Consider the following 19,111-nt stretch of genomic DNA (forward strand, 5'->3'; position numbering starts at 1 on the left):
TTGAAAATACAGTGTTCAAAGCCTCTTTCCCCTCTGTAGCTACAAGTAAGATAACATCCCAGGAAGATGTACTGGTAGTGTGGTTATGAGTTTAGATTTTATTCTGAAATATTTTGAGCTGAGGAATAGCAGAGCTATACATTGAAGTCCAATGTGAATTATGTGAAACAGGACTATACATTGTGTAGTTCAAGGGCAGTGTAATCATTCAGTTGTCTTTGGCTCATCTTGACTAATAGAAACACATTAATCTGGATGTAGTTTAAACAAAGACTTCAGATTGTAGAAAATTAAATGAGAATATTTAGAGATCTTTTCTTAAGCCATATTGTGTGATTCAAATATGAATTGTTAATTTCCTGCTTTTCCTTGCTTATATCCTTCCTTTGCAAAAACAAAACAAAACAAGAGTCTTGTCTTGATGGATATTCTTTATTACCAAATTGCTTACCAAGTTTCTTAAGTACTTTCACATCTATTAAAATGAATGGAATTCAGGGGTTCCTGGGTGGCTCAGTCGGTTAAGCATCTGACTTCGGCTCAGGTCATCATGATCTCACAGCTTGTGAGTTTGAGCCCCCGCATCGGGCTTTGTGGTGACAGCTCAGAGCCTGGAGCCTGCTTGGGATTCTGTGTCTCCCTCTCTCTCTGTCCCTCCCCTACTCACATGCTCTCTCTCTCTCAAAAATAAATAAACATTAAAAAAAAAAAAAGGTAAAATGAATGGAATTCAGTGTTTTCTCTGTCTGGGCCATTTAAATTTAGCGTTTATTTCTTAATTGTGAAATGAGAAATTTTATCTTTTGCCAAAGATAGTTAAGGCAAGTAGAGAAGGTCTGGGAGTTTAAAAAGAGAATTAGGGATTCTTTTCTTTCTTTCTTTTTTTTTTTCAAGTTTATTTTTGCTAGAGAGGGAGGGGCAGAGAGCAGAGACAGAGAATCCCAAGCAGGCTCCATGAACTCCAATCCATGAGGTTATGACCTGAGCCGAAATCAAGAGTTGGACACTTAACCAATTGAGCCACCCAGGCACTTCCGAAATGGGGACTCTAAGTCATGCTGTGCTTATTTGTAAGAGATGAAAAATAGTCTTGAATGATAAGTGGAGGGAAAGGACCATATTATTGTGTAATTTTACCCCCACCTGTCTGGCCTCTCCCAGTTGCCACCTTGCTACTTTGAGAAGGAGGTCCATGAGGCTCACTACTGGTAGCTGAAGTCAGAGGCCATTTCAGTTTCCAGTTTTTATCTACAACTTGGAATCTGTTTCCACTTTGGGAAAAGTTGGTCTCCACAGGATCTCGCTTTATCTCCAAGACTTGCTGATTGAGATGTATAAATTTAATTTTATTAGATAACATTTCTTTTTACATAATTATATATAAATATATAAGATATCTATATAAGAATATGTATTTTATATATGTATATATATACATGCATATGTGTTGCATGTGTGTACATATTTCTTTTACCATAACATTTTGATTTTAATGACTTTAGACTTGCTTTTGGAATCGTGCAATGCATTTTTATGTCTCCAGGGTTGTTTTCACTTCTAATGATGATATTTTGGCTATAAAGATGATGTGGTGTTGGGACACCTGGGTGGCTCAGTCTGTTAAGCGTCCTACTTCAGCTCAAGTTATGATCTCGTGGTTCATGATTTTGAGCCCCACGTTGGGCTCTGTGTTGACAGCTCTGAGCCTGGAGCCTGCTTCAGATTCCTTCTCTCTCTTCCCTTCCCCCATTTGTGTTCCGTTTCTTTCTCTCTGTCAAAAATAAATACTTAGAAAAATTTTAAGGTGATTTGGTGTTAATAGAGGTGTAATTCATTTTATCAGATGTAATATCAAGTATAAAAGCTAGCAAGCTAGATTTCTTTTGTTCTTCTTCCTTTCCTCCCTCTCTTGCCTCCCTTGATCCCTAAATCTGCACCAGTATTCTGTACCAAAACGGACAGTACTTGTGCCTCATTTGAATCAACTTCTGGAACTTTCTAAAGTCAGCCCACTGGCACAGAGTCAACAAGGAAAAAAGGGAAATTCTTCCACTGAAAATTGAAAAAGTAAATTTCTCTTTTATGGCGAGTCTATCCTTCGGGACTTCTGCTAAGAGAGTCCCTTAACTTGTTTTGGTAGTTCTCAAAGTGTAGTCCCACACCAGCAGCAGCAACCATCACCCAAGATTGTGTTACAAATGAAGATTCTTGGGCCCTGATCCAAAATTTCTTAATCAGAGACTGAAGAGCAGGCCGAACAATCTGGTGTTGCTGACACTTGCAGAAGTAGAAGAACCACTGTCCAAGGTCAGGGGAGTATTCCTCCAGATTCTGCTGTGCATTCACCTCTGCCAAGAGAATTTGTAGCAGCATAATTCTGGACCAGTTTCTATATTAATTTCTAAGCTTAGAGGCTCATAGGCAACCTCTGTGGGTAATAAAAAAAATTGAACCCTAAACTTGGTGTTGAGGAGCTAACCTGTGGTTTGAATTCTCGGGATAAATCTCTTCTTCAATTTCCAGTTCAGTCCAGAGTAGATCTGTTTTCTTATTGATTCTCCATGCCAGTGGGCTTTTTCTAGTCTCCCCCCCCCCTTTTTTTAAATGTTTATTTATTTTTGAGAGAAAGAGACAGAGCATGAGCGAGGGAAGGGCAGAGAGAAAGGGAGACACACAATCCGAAGCTCGCTCCAGGCTCCCGACATGGGGCTTGAACCCACAAACCGCGAGATCATGACCTGAGCCGAAGTCAGACTCACAACCCACTGAGCCACCCAGGCGCCCCACTAGTCTTCCCTTTTATTGCAAGTATAGTACTTGGGAAACTTTGGCTCTTTGCAGGGTTCAGTGAGTGATAAGGCCGTAGCTTCTGTGTCCCACCCCAAGATAAAAAAACCAAATCTGGTTTTTGGTTTTCCCCTTTGTTTCTGGTCCTTGGTAGTTTCCCTTTTTTTTCCTGAGTTCATTGTTACATTTAAAAACTATTTTTGTTGGGACACCTGGGTGGCTCAGCCTGGTTAAGCATCTGACTCTTGATTTTGCTCCAGTCATGCTCTCACGGTTCAGTTCATGGGTTCGAGCCTTGCGTCTGGGTCTGCGCTGACAGCATGGACCTGCTTGGGATTCTCTCTCCCTCTCTCTCTCTCTCTCTCTCTGCTACCCCTCCCCGCTTTCACATTTGCTCTCTCTCGATCTCTCGATCTCTCTCAATATAAATAAACTTTAAAAATATTTTTGTTGTATTTAAGCCATTATTTCTAGAGGTTTCTATTAGGATTTTTACATTTAGTCCATGCTTTTGTCAAAACAAGTCTTTATACTTAATTTACCAAAGTTTATAGTACTTACATATTTTTTTCTGTAACTACAATGGTGATCTTTCACGCCTTGTCTAGGTTGATTATAAAATTGAAAACCAGTGAACAGTCTCCATAGTGTTAGGAGTATCTGTCTATTATAGTCATTTCAGGACTAAGTAGCATGTTGGCCCATGGAGGAGAAGATATAATCTTCTACCTGTTCTACTCCAGGGATGCTTTAGGTGACAAAATGATAATGGATTTGTTTTCATCTTTGTTTTTTCTAGACTCTGGTTACCTTTCAGAAAAAAAAATTTTAACGTTTATTTTTTATTTTTGAGAGACAGAGCGTGGGCAGGGGAGGGGGCAGAGAGAGAGGGAGACACAGTATCCCCAGCAGACTCCAGGCTCTGAGCTGTCAGCACAGAGCCCCATGCGGGGCTCAAACCCAGGAGCCGTGAGATCATGACTTTAGCCGAAGTCCAGTGCTTAACCGATTGAGCCACCCAGGCACCCCTGGTTACCTTTTATACTTCCTATGACAGAATAACCATGTGCTTAAGTTTTGTAAGAACTTCCAAGTTCTCAGTCGTACTGTTTTTGAACTCATATTATTTAGAGTATATTTCTTGGAGTCCTCTAGCTTGTTCTAATTGGAATAGTTACTTTTCAGTCCTGAGATGTCTTTTCATTGCACTTCTGAGTTACTATTCCTGTTCGTTGGATCCTCTGTGTGTGTCTGTGTCCTCAAATAAAAGACAGCACACACATGTGTGCACACATAAAATCAATCAAGTAAAATTTTTTGAAAGATGTGTGAGAAGCAGCTTTGAACCTTTATATATCTGGCAAGTCTTTCCTTTTGCCTTCACAGTAGATTAGTAGTTAGGTTGGAGTATAAAATTCTAGGTTCAATATTTTCCCTCAGCATTTTTAGCATCTTTTGTTTTCTGAGGGAATGCTAATCTAATTCTTGTTTCTTTGTAGGTTATTCCTACTTCCCTTTTCTGGAAACTGAGGATATTTTTGGAGTTCCTTAGAGTACTAAAATTGATGAGGAATGTGATGAAACCATGTTGTATATATGTAGTAAACTAACTTTTTAATACTTCCCTGTCTTTAAATATCCATTTTGGTTTTCTATTACTTTGAGTAATAGGAAGAGTTATTACCGTAGTACTAATGAATAGCTCACTTCCCTCCACTTCCTATTCTTTGTCTCCTCTTTTTCACTAATGTGAATCTATCACAGCACACAGAAGAGATAGGGAGCTTTCCCAGTCACCTTGTCTCTTAAAAACAATGCATTTGCAGTTTGTTTTTGTGGGTTTGTACCATTCCCCTCCGTTTTGGGCAGTGACTTTTTAGAATTCAAAGTCCCTATCATAGCTTGCATTAAGCTTCGCAGTATAAGATACATATATGAAAACTGAAGATCGTGATTGGTTACTAGAGTTTGGTAGTTAAAAAAAAAAAAAGTCAAATTTGGTTGACCAACCGGAGATGACTTATTTCTAGTGCTTCTGTGTAGTTAATGTATGACTTTGCCAGGTATTGATCATTCTGCTTTGTTTTAATCAAAATAACTACATTTCATTGGTATTTTTGAAGTTTTAGGGTTATCAGAACATAACTGATTTTCTTCTTAAAATCAAAAGGTAAAAACAAACATACTTTTAATAGCAAGCACCATTAAATCTAGGGAGAAAATAAGGTGTTTCTTTATGGTTCTGAAAACTATTTACTATTTTAATTATAATGATAAATTTGAATTATCCTTTTTAAAGTTTATTTATTTTGAGAGAGAGAAAGAGAGAGAATCTGCACACGAGGCAGAGAAGGGCAGAGAGAGAATTCCAAGCAGGCTTCGCACTGTCAGCGCAGAGCCTGACGCAGGGCTCAATCTCACAGTGAAATCATGACCTGAGACGAAATCAAGAGTCAGATGCTTAACCGACTGAGCCACCCAGGCATCCTGAATTATGTTTTTAAATATAGAAAGACAGTGACATCGTTTTTGGAACACCTCTGCTTAATAATGTGGAATGATCAAAAGTAACCATTTAGGAATTTGCTTTATTTTTATCAGTTTAGTTAATTCTTGTTTATCTCTTTAAATCTAATGTTGTAGTATTGTAGCCCCATATACTCTTTTGCTAACCCGATTGTTTTTGTGCTGGCAGCAGGCACCAATTATTTTGCACCCAAAAGTGCTCTAATGACCAAGTAATTAGAACTTGAAGGAGTAGATTTGAGATAAGAGAGGTTCTCTTAGAAAATAGATAGACATTGGTTAGCCAGACATTGGTTAACTTGAAATTTTGATAGTTTCTGTGAGACTGGATGGGAAAATTCTATGGAGAATCCTAGAGAGTTACTAATTCAACTAAGAGATCCATACCAATTTTATAGCTAGTGATGCTGTGATCCTTGAAAACTCAATGTGTAACAGGTACAGGTTTTGAATTATTCACCACTCCCACGACTTACCTGAAACTCTGTGTCTTCCTCAAAATGCTGTAATGTTCTCGTTAAGAACTAATGATCTAGATCAGTTGACTCTTCATCTGTTTCATAAAAATGTTACTTTATTCCTCTAACCCTTATTAAAGAAAATGTAATGACCTTAAATAGTGGGAATAAAGAAGCAGAAGGGTGTTATTTAGAATCAAGTCAAGGGCCTACTAAAATTATTCCCCCTCCTCAGCTGATCTCACAGATGAGAACTGATCTCTAAAAATGTAACTTAACTGATGGGGGAACATAGTGGAATTGGTTTGGGGTTTTAAATAAATGGTCAAGTTCCATACAATTGTTTATTGCCTTATTGTTCATCTTAAATGTCCATGAGTTTTATGATGACTTTTAAGAAACAGATTTTACTTTCCATTTGATACTTACTATGTATCTCCCTTCCCCTACTCAGCCTCTTTTTTCTTTAAAGATATTTAATTTGGGTTGACAGCATATTTTTCCCCTCCTTTACTCTTTAAGGTAAATATGTTTAAACGCCTGTGCGTATATAGTAATGCAAAATCCTTAAAAGGTCTCATTAAGTTGATTGATTTTGTTGCATTGGCAGAGTGAAGATAGTCCGAGTCCCAAGAGACAGCGCCTCTCTCATTCAGTCTTTGATTATACATCAGCATCACCAGCTCCCTCACCACCAATGCGACCATGGGAGATGACATCAAATAGGCAGCCCCCTTCAGTTCGATCAAGCCAACATCACTTCTCAGGGGAACGATGCAACACACCTGCACGCAACAGAAGAAGGTTAGTTGATTACAGTGTATTTCTTAAATTCTCTTCCATTGATAGATTTGTTTTGTTTATGTCAAAAAGCATTTTTTCTATAGGCATTTTATAAACATTCATACACATTCACATGAAGAAGGTGACATTATTTATAGACTTCCACACAAGATCATGAGAGTTCATTTAGCTTATGGTTGACAAGTGAAGAAATTCAAAGAGGCTAAAGTGATTTACCTAAAATCAATCCATGCCATCATATGTGCATTCAGCTACTTTATGGTTTAAGGTGTTTTGTAGGCTAGCCCACAATCCTGATTACAGAAAAATGAATTTTATAGCTCACAACTGTAATGAAATACAGAAATCCTAGAAATGAGATACTCTTTTTTAGTCCATTCCTATTTCTTGTGTATCCTTAAGGCAATTGGGAACTTAATTAGGTTTCTTATAAAACCGTGGAGCCTCTAGTACAAAAGAGTGACTGAAGTTTACTTCAGTGCTCAGTCCTCTCTCTCATGGGACTTGGCCCCTGTCTTTCTTTCCTGGGGGAATGTATTTCTTCTGAGCTGCTTCCTCTTTAGTTGTGGCCTGAGTACATACATTTCTTATTCAGGGAAATCGTGAATCCTTGGAGTGAGGCAGCTGTTTGCATGTCCAGTATGTTGGTAATCTAAGAAATATTGAAGGTCTGGAGTTAGGAAGGTGTTATGGACTGAATGTGTCTTCTCAAAATTCATAGTTGAAGCCCTAATTCCCCAGTGTGGCTGTATTTGGAGATGGGGTCTCTAAGGAAGTAACTAAGGTTGAATGAAGTCATAAGGGTGGGGCCCCCAATCCAATAGGATTGGTGCCCTTATAAGAAGAGACACCAGAAAGCTCACTCGGTCTGGCATGTAAGGACAGTGAAAAAGGTGGTCATCCTGCAAACCAGGAAGAGAGCTCTCACCAGAAACCAGCCATGCTGACATCTTGATCTTGGACTTTCAGTCTCCAGAACAATGAGAAAATTAATTTTTGTTGTTTAAGCCACCTAGTCTGTGGTATTTTGTTATGGCAGCCCTAGGAAACTAATAATGAAGGATCTTAAAACTACCATTCTTGGGGCGCCTGGGTGGCGCAGTCGGTTAAGCGTCCGACTTCAGCCAGGTCACGATCTCGCGGCCCGTGAGTTCGAGCCCCGCGTCGGGCTCTGGGCTGATGGCTCAGAGCCTGGAGCCTGCTTCCGATTCTGTGTCTCCCTCTCTCTCTGCCCCTCCCCCGTTCATGCTCTGTCTCTCTCTGTCCCAAAATAAATAAACATTGAAAAAAAAATTAAAAAAAAAAAAAAAACTACCATTCTTTGTTCTAAATGAGACAAAATAAACCTGTTTCTGAGTTATGTTCTGTTGAGACCCTAAGACTTTTACATTACCTGGTGCGTTTTTACCCAATTTTATGGGAATGTTTAAAATAATGTATGTCAACCAGGTAAAATATTTTATAGCTGTTTAATACAGTAGCTGAGACAATACGGTTGGTTGTTTCAGGGTTACAACCTGAGCATCTACTGTAATCTTTCCTATTGTTTTATGGTGAAATGTGTCATGCTTTCAAAAGAACCTGTAAAACAAGCATACACTTAAAAGGGTAACACACGGGGCGCCTGGGTGGCTCAGTTGGTTGAGCGTCCGACTTCAGCCCAGGTCATGATCTCGAGTTCCGTGAGTTCGAGCTCTGCATCGGGCTCTGTGCTGACAGCTCGGAGCCCGGAGCCTGTTTCAGATTCTGTGTCTCCCTCTCTCTCTGCCCCTCCCCCGTTCATGCTCTGTCTCTCTCTGTCTCAAAAATAAATAAACATTAAAAAAAAAAATTAAAAAAAAAAAAAGGTAACACACAAGTGTACCAACACCCAGGTTAAAACAAAACATTGTTACTACTTCACAAGACCCTATTCATCCTTCCTAAAGGATAAACTCTGTCCTGTGATTTGACGACATTCCTTTAATACTTTCTAATACTTATGAATGTATTCTAGAATGATGTAATTTTAGTTTTTGCTAATTTTACTTTCATTTAAATGTATTCGTTTTTTACTTTGTTTCCTAAGCATTCTATTTTTAATGTGGGTAGCAGTAGTTCTCCATTATATTGATATGCCATTATTTATGTTTCTATCTACTACTGAGTAATGGTGATGTTCAGTTTCTTACTATTATAAAGAGTGTTATTAGGAACCTTTCATGTACACATTTCCTCGTGTACATGTGGAAACATGTCAATAGTGTATAAGCCTAGGAGTAAAGGCTCTGGGCCAGCAAGGGAATGTCAGAAGTGTCTGTTCCAGATGGTAGTGGTAACTAGCTGTGGGTTCTAAAATTGAAGAGAAGCTTTGTGCTCTAAGGTCATGGAAACACAAAGGGGAAGGATACGGAGCACTTAACCTGGAAAACTTAACTATGGGCTTATCCTGCCCAGCAGTCTGTTAGGATTCCTTACTCCATTCTCCCTTTGATATTTTATTGTAGGCTAGCTAATACACTTAGTTGCCAGATATCCTCCCAGAAGCAGGCCGTGCAAGTAGATGTAATATCCAACAACAGTCTAACGTAATTTCAGATACAAAATGAAAGAAGGACGCTAAACTCAATAAAACAAAGAACTTGAAGAAACCGTTAATAGAACAGACAGAATTTTTGAGTAAGTGTAACATGAGAGAGATGCAAGAAGATACTATATCCATAAAAATCAACTAGAAACCTTACTTGGTAGAACTTAGAATTAGTAAATATGTAGAAAAGGTGTCCTAGTTTCTGGAAGATCAAGTGGAGAAATTTTCCCAGATATAGTATAAAAGGCAAAATGAAGTGTGGATAAAAAAAAGTTTAAATATAGAGACCGAGCCATCAGTTCTAAGTATGTCTAATAATATTTTCAGATGGAGACAATTGAAGGGACCACTTAAAAAAATTTTTTTTAAGTTTATTTATTTATTTTAAGAGAGAGAGTGTGAGCAGGGAAGGGGCAGAGAGAGAGAGAATCCCCAGTGCAGGGGCTCAATCCCATGACCACGAGATCATGACCTGAGCTGAAACCAAGAGTCAGGATGCTTAACCAACTGAATCACCCCGGCGCTCCTCATGGGGGGACCTTTTTATTCTATTTTATTCTTTTTTTTTTTTTTTAATTTTTAAATTTTATTTAAATCTAAGTTAGTTAACATATAGTATAATAATGATTTCAGGAGTAGAATTTAGTGATAAATTGCTTCTGTAATAATAAACCCAGTGCTCATCCCAACAAGTGCCCTCCTTAATACCCATCACTCATTTAACCCATCCACCCACCCCCCTCCAGCAACCCTCAGTTCTTTGTATTTAAGAGTCTCTTGTGGTTTCCCCTATGTTTGGGACCTTTCTAAAGAAATAATGCAAAATCATTTCCCAGAATGTAAGAAAGACTGAGTTTTGAACAGGATTTGAACTTTCAGAACATACACGAAGGACAAATAAAAAATTGACAAATATTCCAAGACAGAAACTTTTTTGAGTTCTGCTAGCTGCCTTATCATCTAAGTGTAAAGCCAAAACATAAAAACATTTCAAATATTCAAAGACAAAATTGACCAGCAAGAAATCCTCCTTGAAAGAATTATTAAAAATTATACTCTCCCCAGGAAGCAGAAGAATAAATGCAAGAACTATGATTCAAGACCATTGGTTGGCAAAGGAAACAATGACATGCTTTTAAGTCTGAATAAGGTCTGTTTAAAAAAGAGAAAGAAGGTGGCTCAGTAGGTTAAGCGTTCAACTCTTGGTTTCAGGTCAGGTCCCGATCTCACAGTTTGTGAGTTCAAGCCCCGCATTGGGCTTCACGCTGATAGCTTGGACCCTGCTTGGGATCCTCTCCTTCTCTCTCTGCCCCTCCCTTGCTAGTGTGCATGGTCTCTCTCTCTCTCTCTCAAAATAAATGAACTTCAAAAAGACTAAAAAAGAGAAAGAGGGATGCTTGGGGATATCAGCCAAACATCTGACTCTTGATTTTGGCTCAGGTCATGATCTCCCCGTTTATGAGATTGAGCCATGTGTTGGGCTCTGCACTGACAGCATGGAGCCTGCTTGGGGCTCTCTCTCCCTCTCACTCTGCCCTTCTCCCTCCTGCTTGCACACATGCTCTCTCTCTTAAATAAGTAAACATTTAAAAAAATACAAAAGAAATATGGAAAAGATCTGCACATGAGATGGGGACAGAAAGAGAAGAGTGTATTAAGGGTAATTACTAGGAGAATAGAAATACAGAATGTATAGCTTCTACACATTGAAACAGATAGTATATCTAGAAAACTCCATCTAACAAAAGGCAGGTAAAGAGGAGGGAACAGCTTTGGGCTATTTACAGTTGATACACCTAAAATAAAATGACAATACGATAAAGTCAACTGAAAGAAATATTTGTCCATATTTTATCATTTCTTATTTCTAGATTTTCCAGTTCTGCTTCCTAAATACTCTGTCACAAAGACATACCTACCATTTAATGAGGGGCCATATAGTGAAGATACAGAGACATACATGTCAGCATGAGGACTTGGATCTTAATTTGTGTTTAGTGTGAATGCTGTTGAAATTATTTTTGAGTAGAGAAGTGAGAACAAGTGGCAACAACAGAATAGAACAATAATAAAAGGGGACCTTAAAGTTTGTGTATGGGTTGAATAGATTTTCAGGAGATGAATGATCTGAGCACATACATTCTATTTTGATTTTAAGGTACATATTTTTTCCCATGTTAACATCTAGTAAGGACTTAGAATTGATGGTATATCATAGTTTAATTAACAACTTTTCCTCTTTTTAGTGATACATAAAACAGTCCTTTATTTTACCTTTTTAAGATTTTCTTTTTAAGTAATCTCTACACCCAGTGTGGGACTCAAACTCACAACCCCAAGATCAAGAGTTCCTCAGGTTCCACCAACTGAGCCAGCCAGGCGCCTCATAATACAGTCCTTTAAAATATCTGTACAGATACAAAAGATATGTGCATACACATGAGTTAGTATATGTAGATACATTTTCTTGTTTTGTTCTTTTAGGGAGGCTAAAAATAGTGATTCATGTGTAGGAGTAAGCACACCTCTCTTCTGAATACCATTCTGCAATTAAAAGAACCAAGGCTCTTTGGAGAACTGGTTAATTCCAGAACTGGTGTAGGGAAAATACAGGATGAGGGAGCATGTATTGTGGTGCCAGATATTAAGGAAGTACTCCAAAGGATAAGAGATGTAGTGAAAGGACATAGGAACTAAACAAAGTGCACAGAGTTGAAATAATTTGAACAACAAAAACAGTAGTGTGGATTATAACCCAAACAATAAAATATCTGTGAGTTCATACTGATTATAAATAACTGAATAAACAAAAGTGGGAGAGAAGTGACAGTTCTTCCTTACAGAATTCCAATCAATACATGTAGAAGAAATGAGGGGAATAGGAAATCAACATTAGAATAGCGTAATAATGATAGCTGAATATCCATTCATGCATGCTAAAATTATTGGCAAAACTTTCAGCAGAAGCAGAATGTTTGCATGTTCTCAAAGTAACTCACCCCCAAATATTTGGTAATTACAAAAGGAAGAATGGTGGTTTTGTAGTAGAGGGTTTTGGCAGACACAAGTTTAGCCAAATGGTCAGTGATCTATGCATATGTCCCAGTGATGCATATCGATGTCATGTGCCCCTAGATATGGTGCACTGAAATGGGCAGAACATCTCTGTGGTATCCTTTCCAGTAATACGTAACATCAGATATATCGTGAGAAAACTCAGACAAACCCAGGTTGAGAGACATTCTGCAGAGTAAATGTCTTCAGAGAGGTATCAAGGTCATGAAAGATAAGGAAAGACAGGAACTGTCACATTGAAGAAGATTAAGGAGCTATGACAACTATCTGCAATAATGAGATCTTGTATTGGATTCTCAACAGTGGGGATATTGGTGGAAAAATTGGTGAAATCTGAAATGCGCTCTCTTGTTTAATAGTACAGTACCAAGGTTTATTTCTTAATTTTAATAATTTCTCTGTGCTTATGGAAGATACTAGCATGAAGGAAAGCTAGGTGGTGAAGGGTATGCAAAAAAACTATGCTAAAATTATCTCAGAACATTTAAAAAGTGAGTTCTAGGGCGGATGGCATCTTAAATTCAATGATATATAATATGTAGATTTTGAAGCAAATATATGTAGACTTTGCAAAAAGAGACATACTAAAAATAAAGATAGAGGAAGCAGTTAACGGAACAAGAACCTGGGGAGTGGTATCAAGAGTACTATTGAAGAGTTAATGTCGCCAAAGAGTGTCCTTGTTCTCTTTAAGGTTGGGCAGTTGGGGGTGAGAAGATGCAGATTTAGAAGTACAGAGGTGACCTGATAATCCGTGAAGATTGCTGAGGTGGCTGTGTGCAGCTAGGTCTGGAAGGGGGCTGTTTGGCCTCTTTTGCCCAATGTAGAGTACATTTTAATGCGGCTGCTTTTTTGAATTGCATTGGTGCTGAGCCATTATAAAAAGCAGTGGAGATAAATTGTAGAATTGTAGAGAAGTAGAAAATGGAAGTCTGGTCACAGTAACAACTTGATAAAATTTGTGTTTCACTTTCTTGATTCCTTTTTTTTTTAATTGAAGTAAAGTTGACACACAGTGTTTCAAGTATATAACAGTGATTTGACAAGTCTATATGTTATGCTTTGCTCATCACAAGTGTACCTACCCTACCATCTGTCACCATACAACACTATTACAATACCATTGACTATATTCCCTATGCTGTACTTTTCATCTCCATGACTTGTTCATTCCATAACTAGAAACCTCTACCTCTCACTCGCCGTTCACTCATTTTGCTCCCCCTACCCCACTCCCCTCTGGCAACTACCAGTTTGAGGAACTATGTCTTTCTGTATATCTTAGCCAGATAGACAAACATGAAGTGCCCATTAAGCACATGTGGAATACTGACTGGCAAGATACATGAAAATTAAAATTTATTATATGTTTATAAGATAAAGGGAGCAAAATAGTGGGTCAAAACTGTAAAATTGCTGATATTTGACTACTTTTGCCTATACAAAGGGCAGTTTCATACAATTAAAACAAAAGACTCATTAGTGGGCTATTGATTTCTAAGTACATGCAGAGCTGAATACCAGTTTTGTTACTTTTTTAAAAACATACATTCTGTTTAAATTTATACGTTTTTAGAGCTGATGAGGAACCATAGCAATTATTTAGTTGCTCAGGCTTTTGCCCTAGCATAAACTACTGATGGATTGCGAGGAGAGACAATACAGAATCCTCATGGATTGATTACAACAGTAAATATTATAATGACTTTCTTGACATTTGCTATATTACAGTCCTCCTGTCAGGCGCCAGAGAGGAAGAAGGGATCGTCTGTCTCGACATAATTCCATTAGTCAAGATGAAAACTATCACCATCTCCCTTATGCACAGCAGCAAGCAATAGAGGAACCTCGAGCCTTCCACCCTCCGAATGTATCTCCCCGTCTGTTACACCCTGCTGCTCATCCACCCCAGCAAAATGCAGTAATGGTTGACATACATGATCAGGTATAGTAACAGAATGTCCAGGAAATACAGATGCTAAAAGTTGGTGGCAGTTTATTTGAGGTTGGTTTTTGTTGTACATTTGTTTTAATTTTACACTGAAAGGAAACGATCTTCCCTAAATTGAAGCTGTTTTAGATTCATTGATTCATTCTTAAGGATTGAAATTTAAATTCTACATAGCTGAAAAGAAAGTTGAACTTTAAAAAATGAGCAAGGTTATGAAAGCTCAGAATGGCTTCATGTAATAGTTGGTTTGAAATGACTGATGACAGGATTAATAGGAGATAGCAGACAGCTAGTGGTTTGAATACATATGCCTATTTTCCTCTCCCTTCCAGTTTCTTCTGGAATAATTCAGTAGGAGAGACAGTTGGATGCATCTTGGCTTATAGGTTTACATGGGTCTCCAAAGAGATGACAGGTAGAAGGCTTCATTTCCTTTTGTTCCTGCCAGGAACTGAGGGACTAATTGAGAAGAGGGCTTGCCAGTCTTCAGAGCCTGTGAGTAAAGATCAGAATTGTTTGTATTTCTGTGGAGTTTCTGAAGTCAAAAAAACACAAATCTAGATGTATTCTAATAAAGTTGCTGAATTTTCAGGATGAGGAAAAAATCAAGTTTATAGACAGGAGAAATTAACAAAGGAAAGAGATTAGCATCCCTTTTTTTCATCTACACTAGAGTGTGGAAACAAAAAATTGAAAGAAAATATGATCTCCCAGGCACCATCTTCTATCAGACTTGTTCTTCCCTTGTGTTAATGAAACAGTTCAAAAAATTTATCATGCAATAAGAAGTTCTAAAAAGAAAACATTTTCTAGACCACATTCTTTGTGGTCATAATCTGATACAACTATAAATTATAAGTTTGAAAATTGATTTAAAAAATGACACTGAAATATTTGAGGCAGGTTATAATTAAGGAAAATTAAAGGAAAAATCCTATCAAAGTCATATGCCTAGAACTGTTTTCTGAGAAAATTTTATAAACCTTCGTTATTTGTTTTAAAAATTGGAAATAAATGAACTAATTGCTTGAGTAATTAGGAGGGAAAATAGAGTAAACCAAAAAGAATTGAGAAGAATAAATTACTAGGAAATATAATTAAAATTAATAATATGGAAATCTGTTTTGAAGCAGCACAAAGGAAACCCAGTCCTGGTGCTTTGAAAAATTGATAAGAATGACAAGCACCTTGTGAGCTTGGGTAAGGAGAAAAGAACAAATACATAAATAGGAGTAGGAATGATAAAAAGATCTATATCCATACACATAGGAAACATTCAAAGAATTTTCTTCAACTGTAAAATAAAAACAACTATTTTATAAGGGGTGTTGGAAGAATTGAATTATTTTGATCATTTAAACTAGTACCAGTGATAAGTACGCAGGTATTAGCTTAATTAACTTTGTTGTTAGCTATTATAATGAAAGTCTATATATAACTCTGGGGCAACAGAAAATGTGAAGTTCCAAAATTGAACCAACAATAATAGAAAATTTTGAATTACCACATAAGTGTGAAAGCTACTTAAAGATTTACCATTGAAGTAGTACAGTGACCAGATGGCTTCACAGATGATTTTTCTAATCTTTAAGGAACACTCATGTAATAATACACAAATGATTCTAGGCTTTTCTTAAGACCAGTTTTCTGATTACTTTATGAAACCCACATCATTTTAATATCAAGAGTAAATAAAGATAATAAAGTAAATAAAAATAATAAAAATAAAATGGGGATTGCTATCTTTAGTTTCTGTAGAAACTATCCCCAAAGAACGATAGAAGAAACCCTCGAATACACAGATTTTTTAAAAAAATTTTTTAATGTTTATTTAATTTTGAGAAAGAGAATGCTAGCAGAGGAGGGGCAGAGACAGAGGGAGACACAGAATTCAAAGCAGGCCCTGAGCTGTTAGCACAGAGCTGGATGCGGGGCTCAAACTCACGAACCGCGAGATCATGACCTGAGCTGAGGTCAGATGCCCAACCGACTGAGCCACCCAGCCACCCCCACAGAAAGATTTTCTAAGTAGATGTTTAGAAATACAATCTAGCAATGTATCAAAAAGAATAACCTATGAATAAACAAGGTTTATTCCAAATAAGAGGATAGCTTAATATGAAAATATTCATATTACATCAACAAATAATAGGAGAAAATGATAGTGATTTTATCAGAAGATGTTGAAAAGTCAGTTAAAATTTAGTAAAGACTCTAATAAGATAGGACAAGAAGGAAATTACTTAAATATAATAAATAAAATTATCCTAATTTTATCCTAATTGGCCAGCAATGAATCAGCAACTAGCAGTGTTTGTTCTGTCCATTTTTATTTAATGTTATATTAGTTCTACCAAATGTAATAAGATAATGTAGTAATGGATGTAAAGCAGTGAAAGAAATAATTGTATTTTTCTCCTCGTTGTGTAATTGTAGAAGAAAACACATACTAATTTGAAAGGATTTGATACATTGCTCAAATACAGATTATATGTACAGAAATCAGTAACTTTATGTCCATCAGTTGGTGAATAGATAAAATATGGCATATCCATACAATGAAATATTCACTTAAATGTGTGGTGAAGTACTAATTCATGCTACACCATGGATTAACCTTGAAAACATGCTAAGTAAACCAGTCACAAAGGGCCACAATTATATGAAATGTCTAGAATAGGTAAATCCATAGAAATAGATGAATTCTGTTTCCAGTATTATTATGGAAGCTAAACCAGGACAGAAGGCAAGAAAAAGAGTGTAAGAATAAGAACAAATAACACCATCACTATCTGCAGGTGGAATGATGATAATGCATAGAAAAATTGCAGAGCATCTTAGATGAACATTAGAATTAAGAATTGAACAGATTGATAGGTTACAAAAACAACTGTCAACAATCAGTTGTATTTTTCTATACCAGAATCAAACATAGTAAAAACTTGTAAAAAGATATTTTTATGCTAAACAACCCAGATTGTTTCAAGAGATAAGCTGTGGTGCTGAAGGTGAGGAAGGGTGATGCAAGTGGCAGTTACAAACTTAGAGGTCTTCTAATTAACTGTAATATGTAAACCATTTTTGGATTCTGATCCAAAAAAAGAAAACTGTGTTTAAAATTTTTGATATTGATGACACAATTGGAATTTTGAACTAGAATACTTTATTTTTAAGGGATATACTTTATTTTCCTAAGGGATGTTAATAATGCTATTGTGATTGTGTCTTCCAGGAATACGTACTAAAATATTTATTAAATGATGGATTCTTGGGATTTGCTTCAACAAAATACAGGAAAGGGAGAAGTTGATGGAAGTTGATGGGTTAATGGTTTTGGAGGCTAAGTGTTACATATGGGGGTTCATTACACGACTTTTGAGCATGTTTGAAATTCTCCATAATATTCAAATAAAAAAGTTTCACTGAAAAGTCAAAATAGTGTGAAGGAAGTTATGCAATAATCTTAGCAAAAGATGTTTAAGATTTCTATGTAGAAGATTATAAAACTTTGTTGGGGCAGTTTAAAGAACACTTAACTAAATACTGAAGGCTTGGCTTGAAAGATCCAATTTTGTAAAAACTGCTTGTTGTCAAAACTGACATGGAATAGATAAAAATAGTGTAATGTCCAATAAATGTCCAGTAAGTTTTTGGTGTACCTTGGGCAGCTGATTCTGTAATTTCTATGGCATTTTATAAAGGACCTGGAATTATCTAGAGTGGGGAAAAGCAAACTACTGCTGGCTGTTTTTGTAGAGTTTTATTGACATACAACTATGCTTGTTTATCATCTATGGCTGTTTTGTGCAGAGATCAAGATGCCCACAATCCTAAAATATTCACTTTCTGAAATAGTTGGCCTACTGACACTCTGGTCTAGTGATTCTCAAAGTATGTCCTAGATAATCTGGTGGGCAGAACATCACCTACACGTTTGTTAGAAATGCAAATTTTCAGACTACCTTAGACGTTGTGATTCAGAAACTCCTGGTGTGGACCCAGCAACAATGTTTTAGGTGATTCTAATGCCAGAACACTAAATAGGCTAATGAAGTAGAACATAAAGCCCAGAAATAAACCCACACATTTGTGAATACTTGAATGATAAATGACTTCAACAAATGAGTTGGAAGAAGACAGAATTTTTAATAAATGATCCTGAGACAATTGGGTATCCAAATGAAAATATGAAACTGGATTCTTTATCACCTGCCATTCACAAAAATCAGTTCTGGGTAGATAAAGATGTAAATGTTAATGGCAAAACTATAAGCTTTTGAGAAAGCAATGTAGCAATAGCTTCATGATCTTAAAGTAGGGAAGGCTTTCTTAAGACATAGGAAGAGTACTAATCACACATAGAACTGTTGATATATGGTCAGAAATAAACTTAAACATTTATTTGTCACAGGTGCTAAAGGAATTCAGGGAAGGAAAGGGAGGTCGGTCTTAGTAATGGTGTGGTAACAACTGGGTACAGTGCAGATCAATTTGAACCTTGACTCCTACTTAGTATCATACGCAAAAATAAAGTTGGGTTCTAGATCTAAATGTGAAAGGTAAAAAATTAAATAGTTAAAGGAGATTGCCTTCATAAGGTAGGCAAAGATTTCCTAAATAGGATATATAAATAGCCACTTAATAAAACCCCAACATGGTATATTTCATTAAAATAAAAAATTACTGCGTATCCAAAGATAGTATTTAAAAAGTGAAAAAGCAAGTCACTGCTTGGAAGAAAGTATTTGCAGTATTTTCAGGGAAAAGGCTATGAACCAGAACATAAAAAGAGATTCAGTAAACATTTCCATGAAAATCACATATGAATGCCTTTGAACATCATTTTTGACAGTTCTTTATCACTAAAGCAAAAAGACAAGTAAATAATTAGGTTGAATCTTTGAACAGGTAGAATTGTATACATAGGAAAGTGATTTTTTA

General features: G+C 36.7%; 1 protein-coding gene across 10 annotated transcripts in view; it reads left to right on the forward strand.

The window, feature by feature from the left end:
* The window catches only part of RNF38 (ring finger protein 38), a 132,155-nt gene that overhangs the window by 94,728 nt on the left and 18,316 nt on the right, over positions 1 to 19,111 (forward strand). For all 10 annotated transcript variants that reach the window (XM_047829600.1, XM_047829593.1, XM_047829597.1 and 7 more), the window contains 2 exons: positions 6,382 to 6,575; positions 13,951 to 14,164. In XM_047829600.1, the coding sequence (XP_047685556.1) occupies positions 6,382 to 6,575; positions 13,951 to 14,164 (408 nt within the window). The remainder of the gene's footprint in view (positions 1 to 6,381; positions 6,576 to 13,950; positions 14,165 to 19,111) is intronic.

The sequence above is a fragment of the Prionailurus viverrinus genome, chromosome D4 (genome assembly GCF_022837055.1).
Source record: "Prionailurus viverrinus isolate Anna chromosome D4, UM_Priviv_1.0, whole genome shotgun sequence".
Classification (NCBI taxonomy): Eukaryota; Metazoa; Chordata; class Mammalia; order Carnivora; family Felidae; genus Prionailurus; species Prionailurus viverrinus.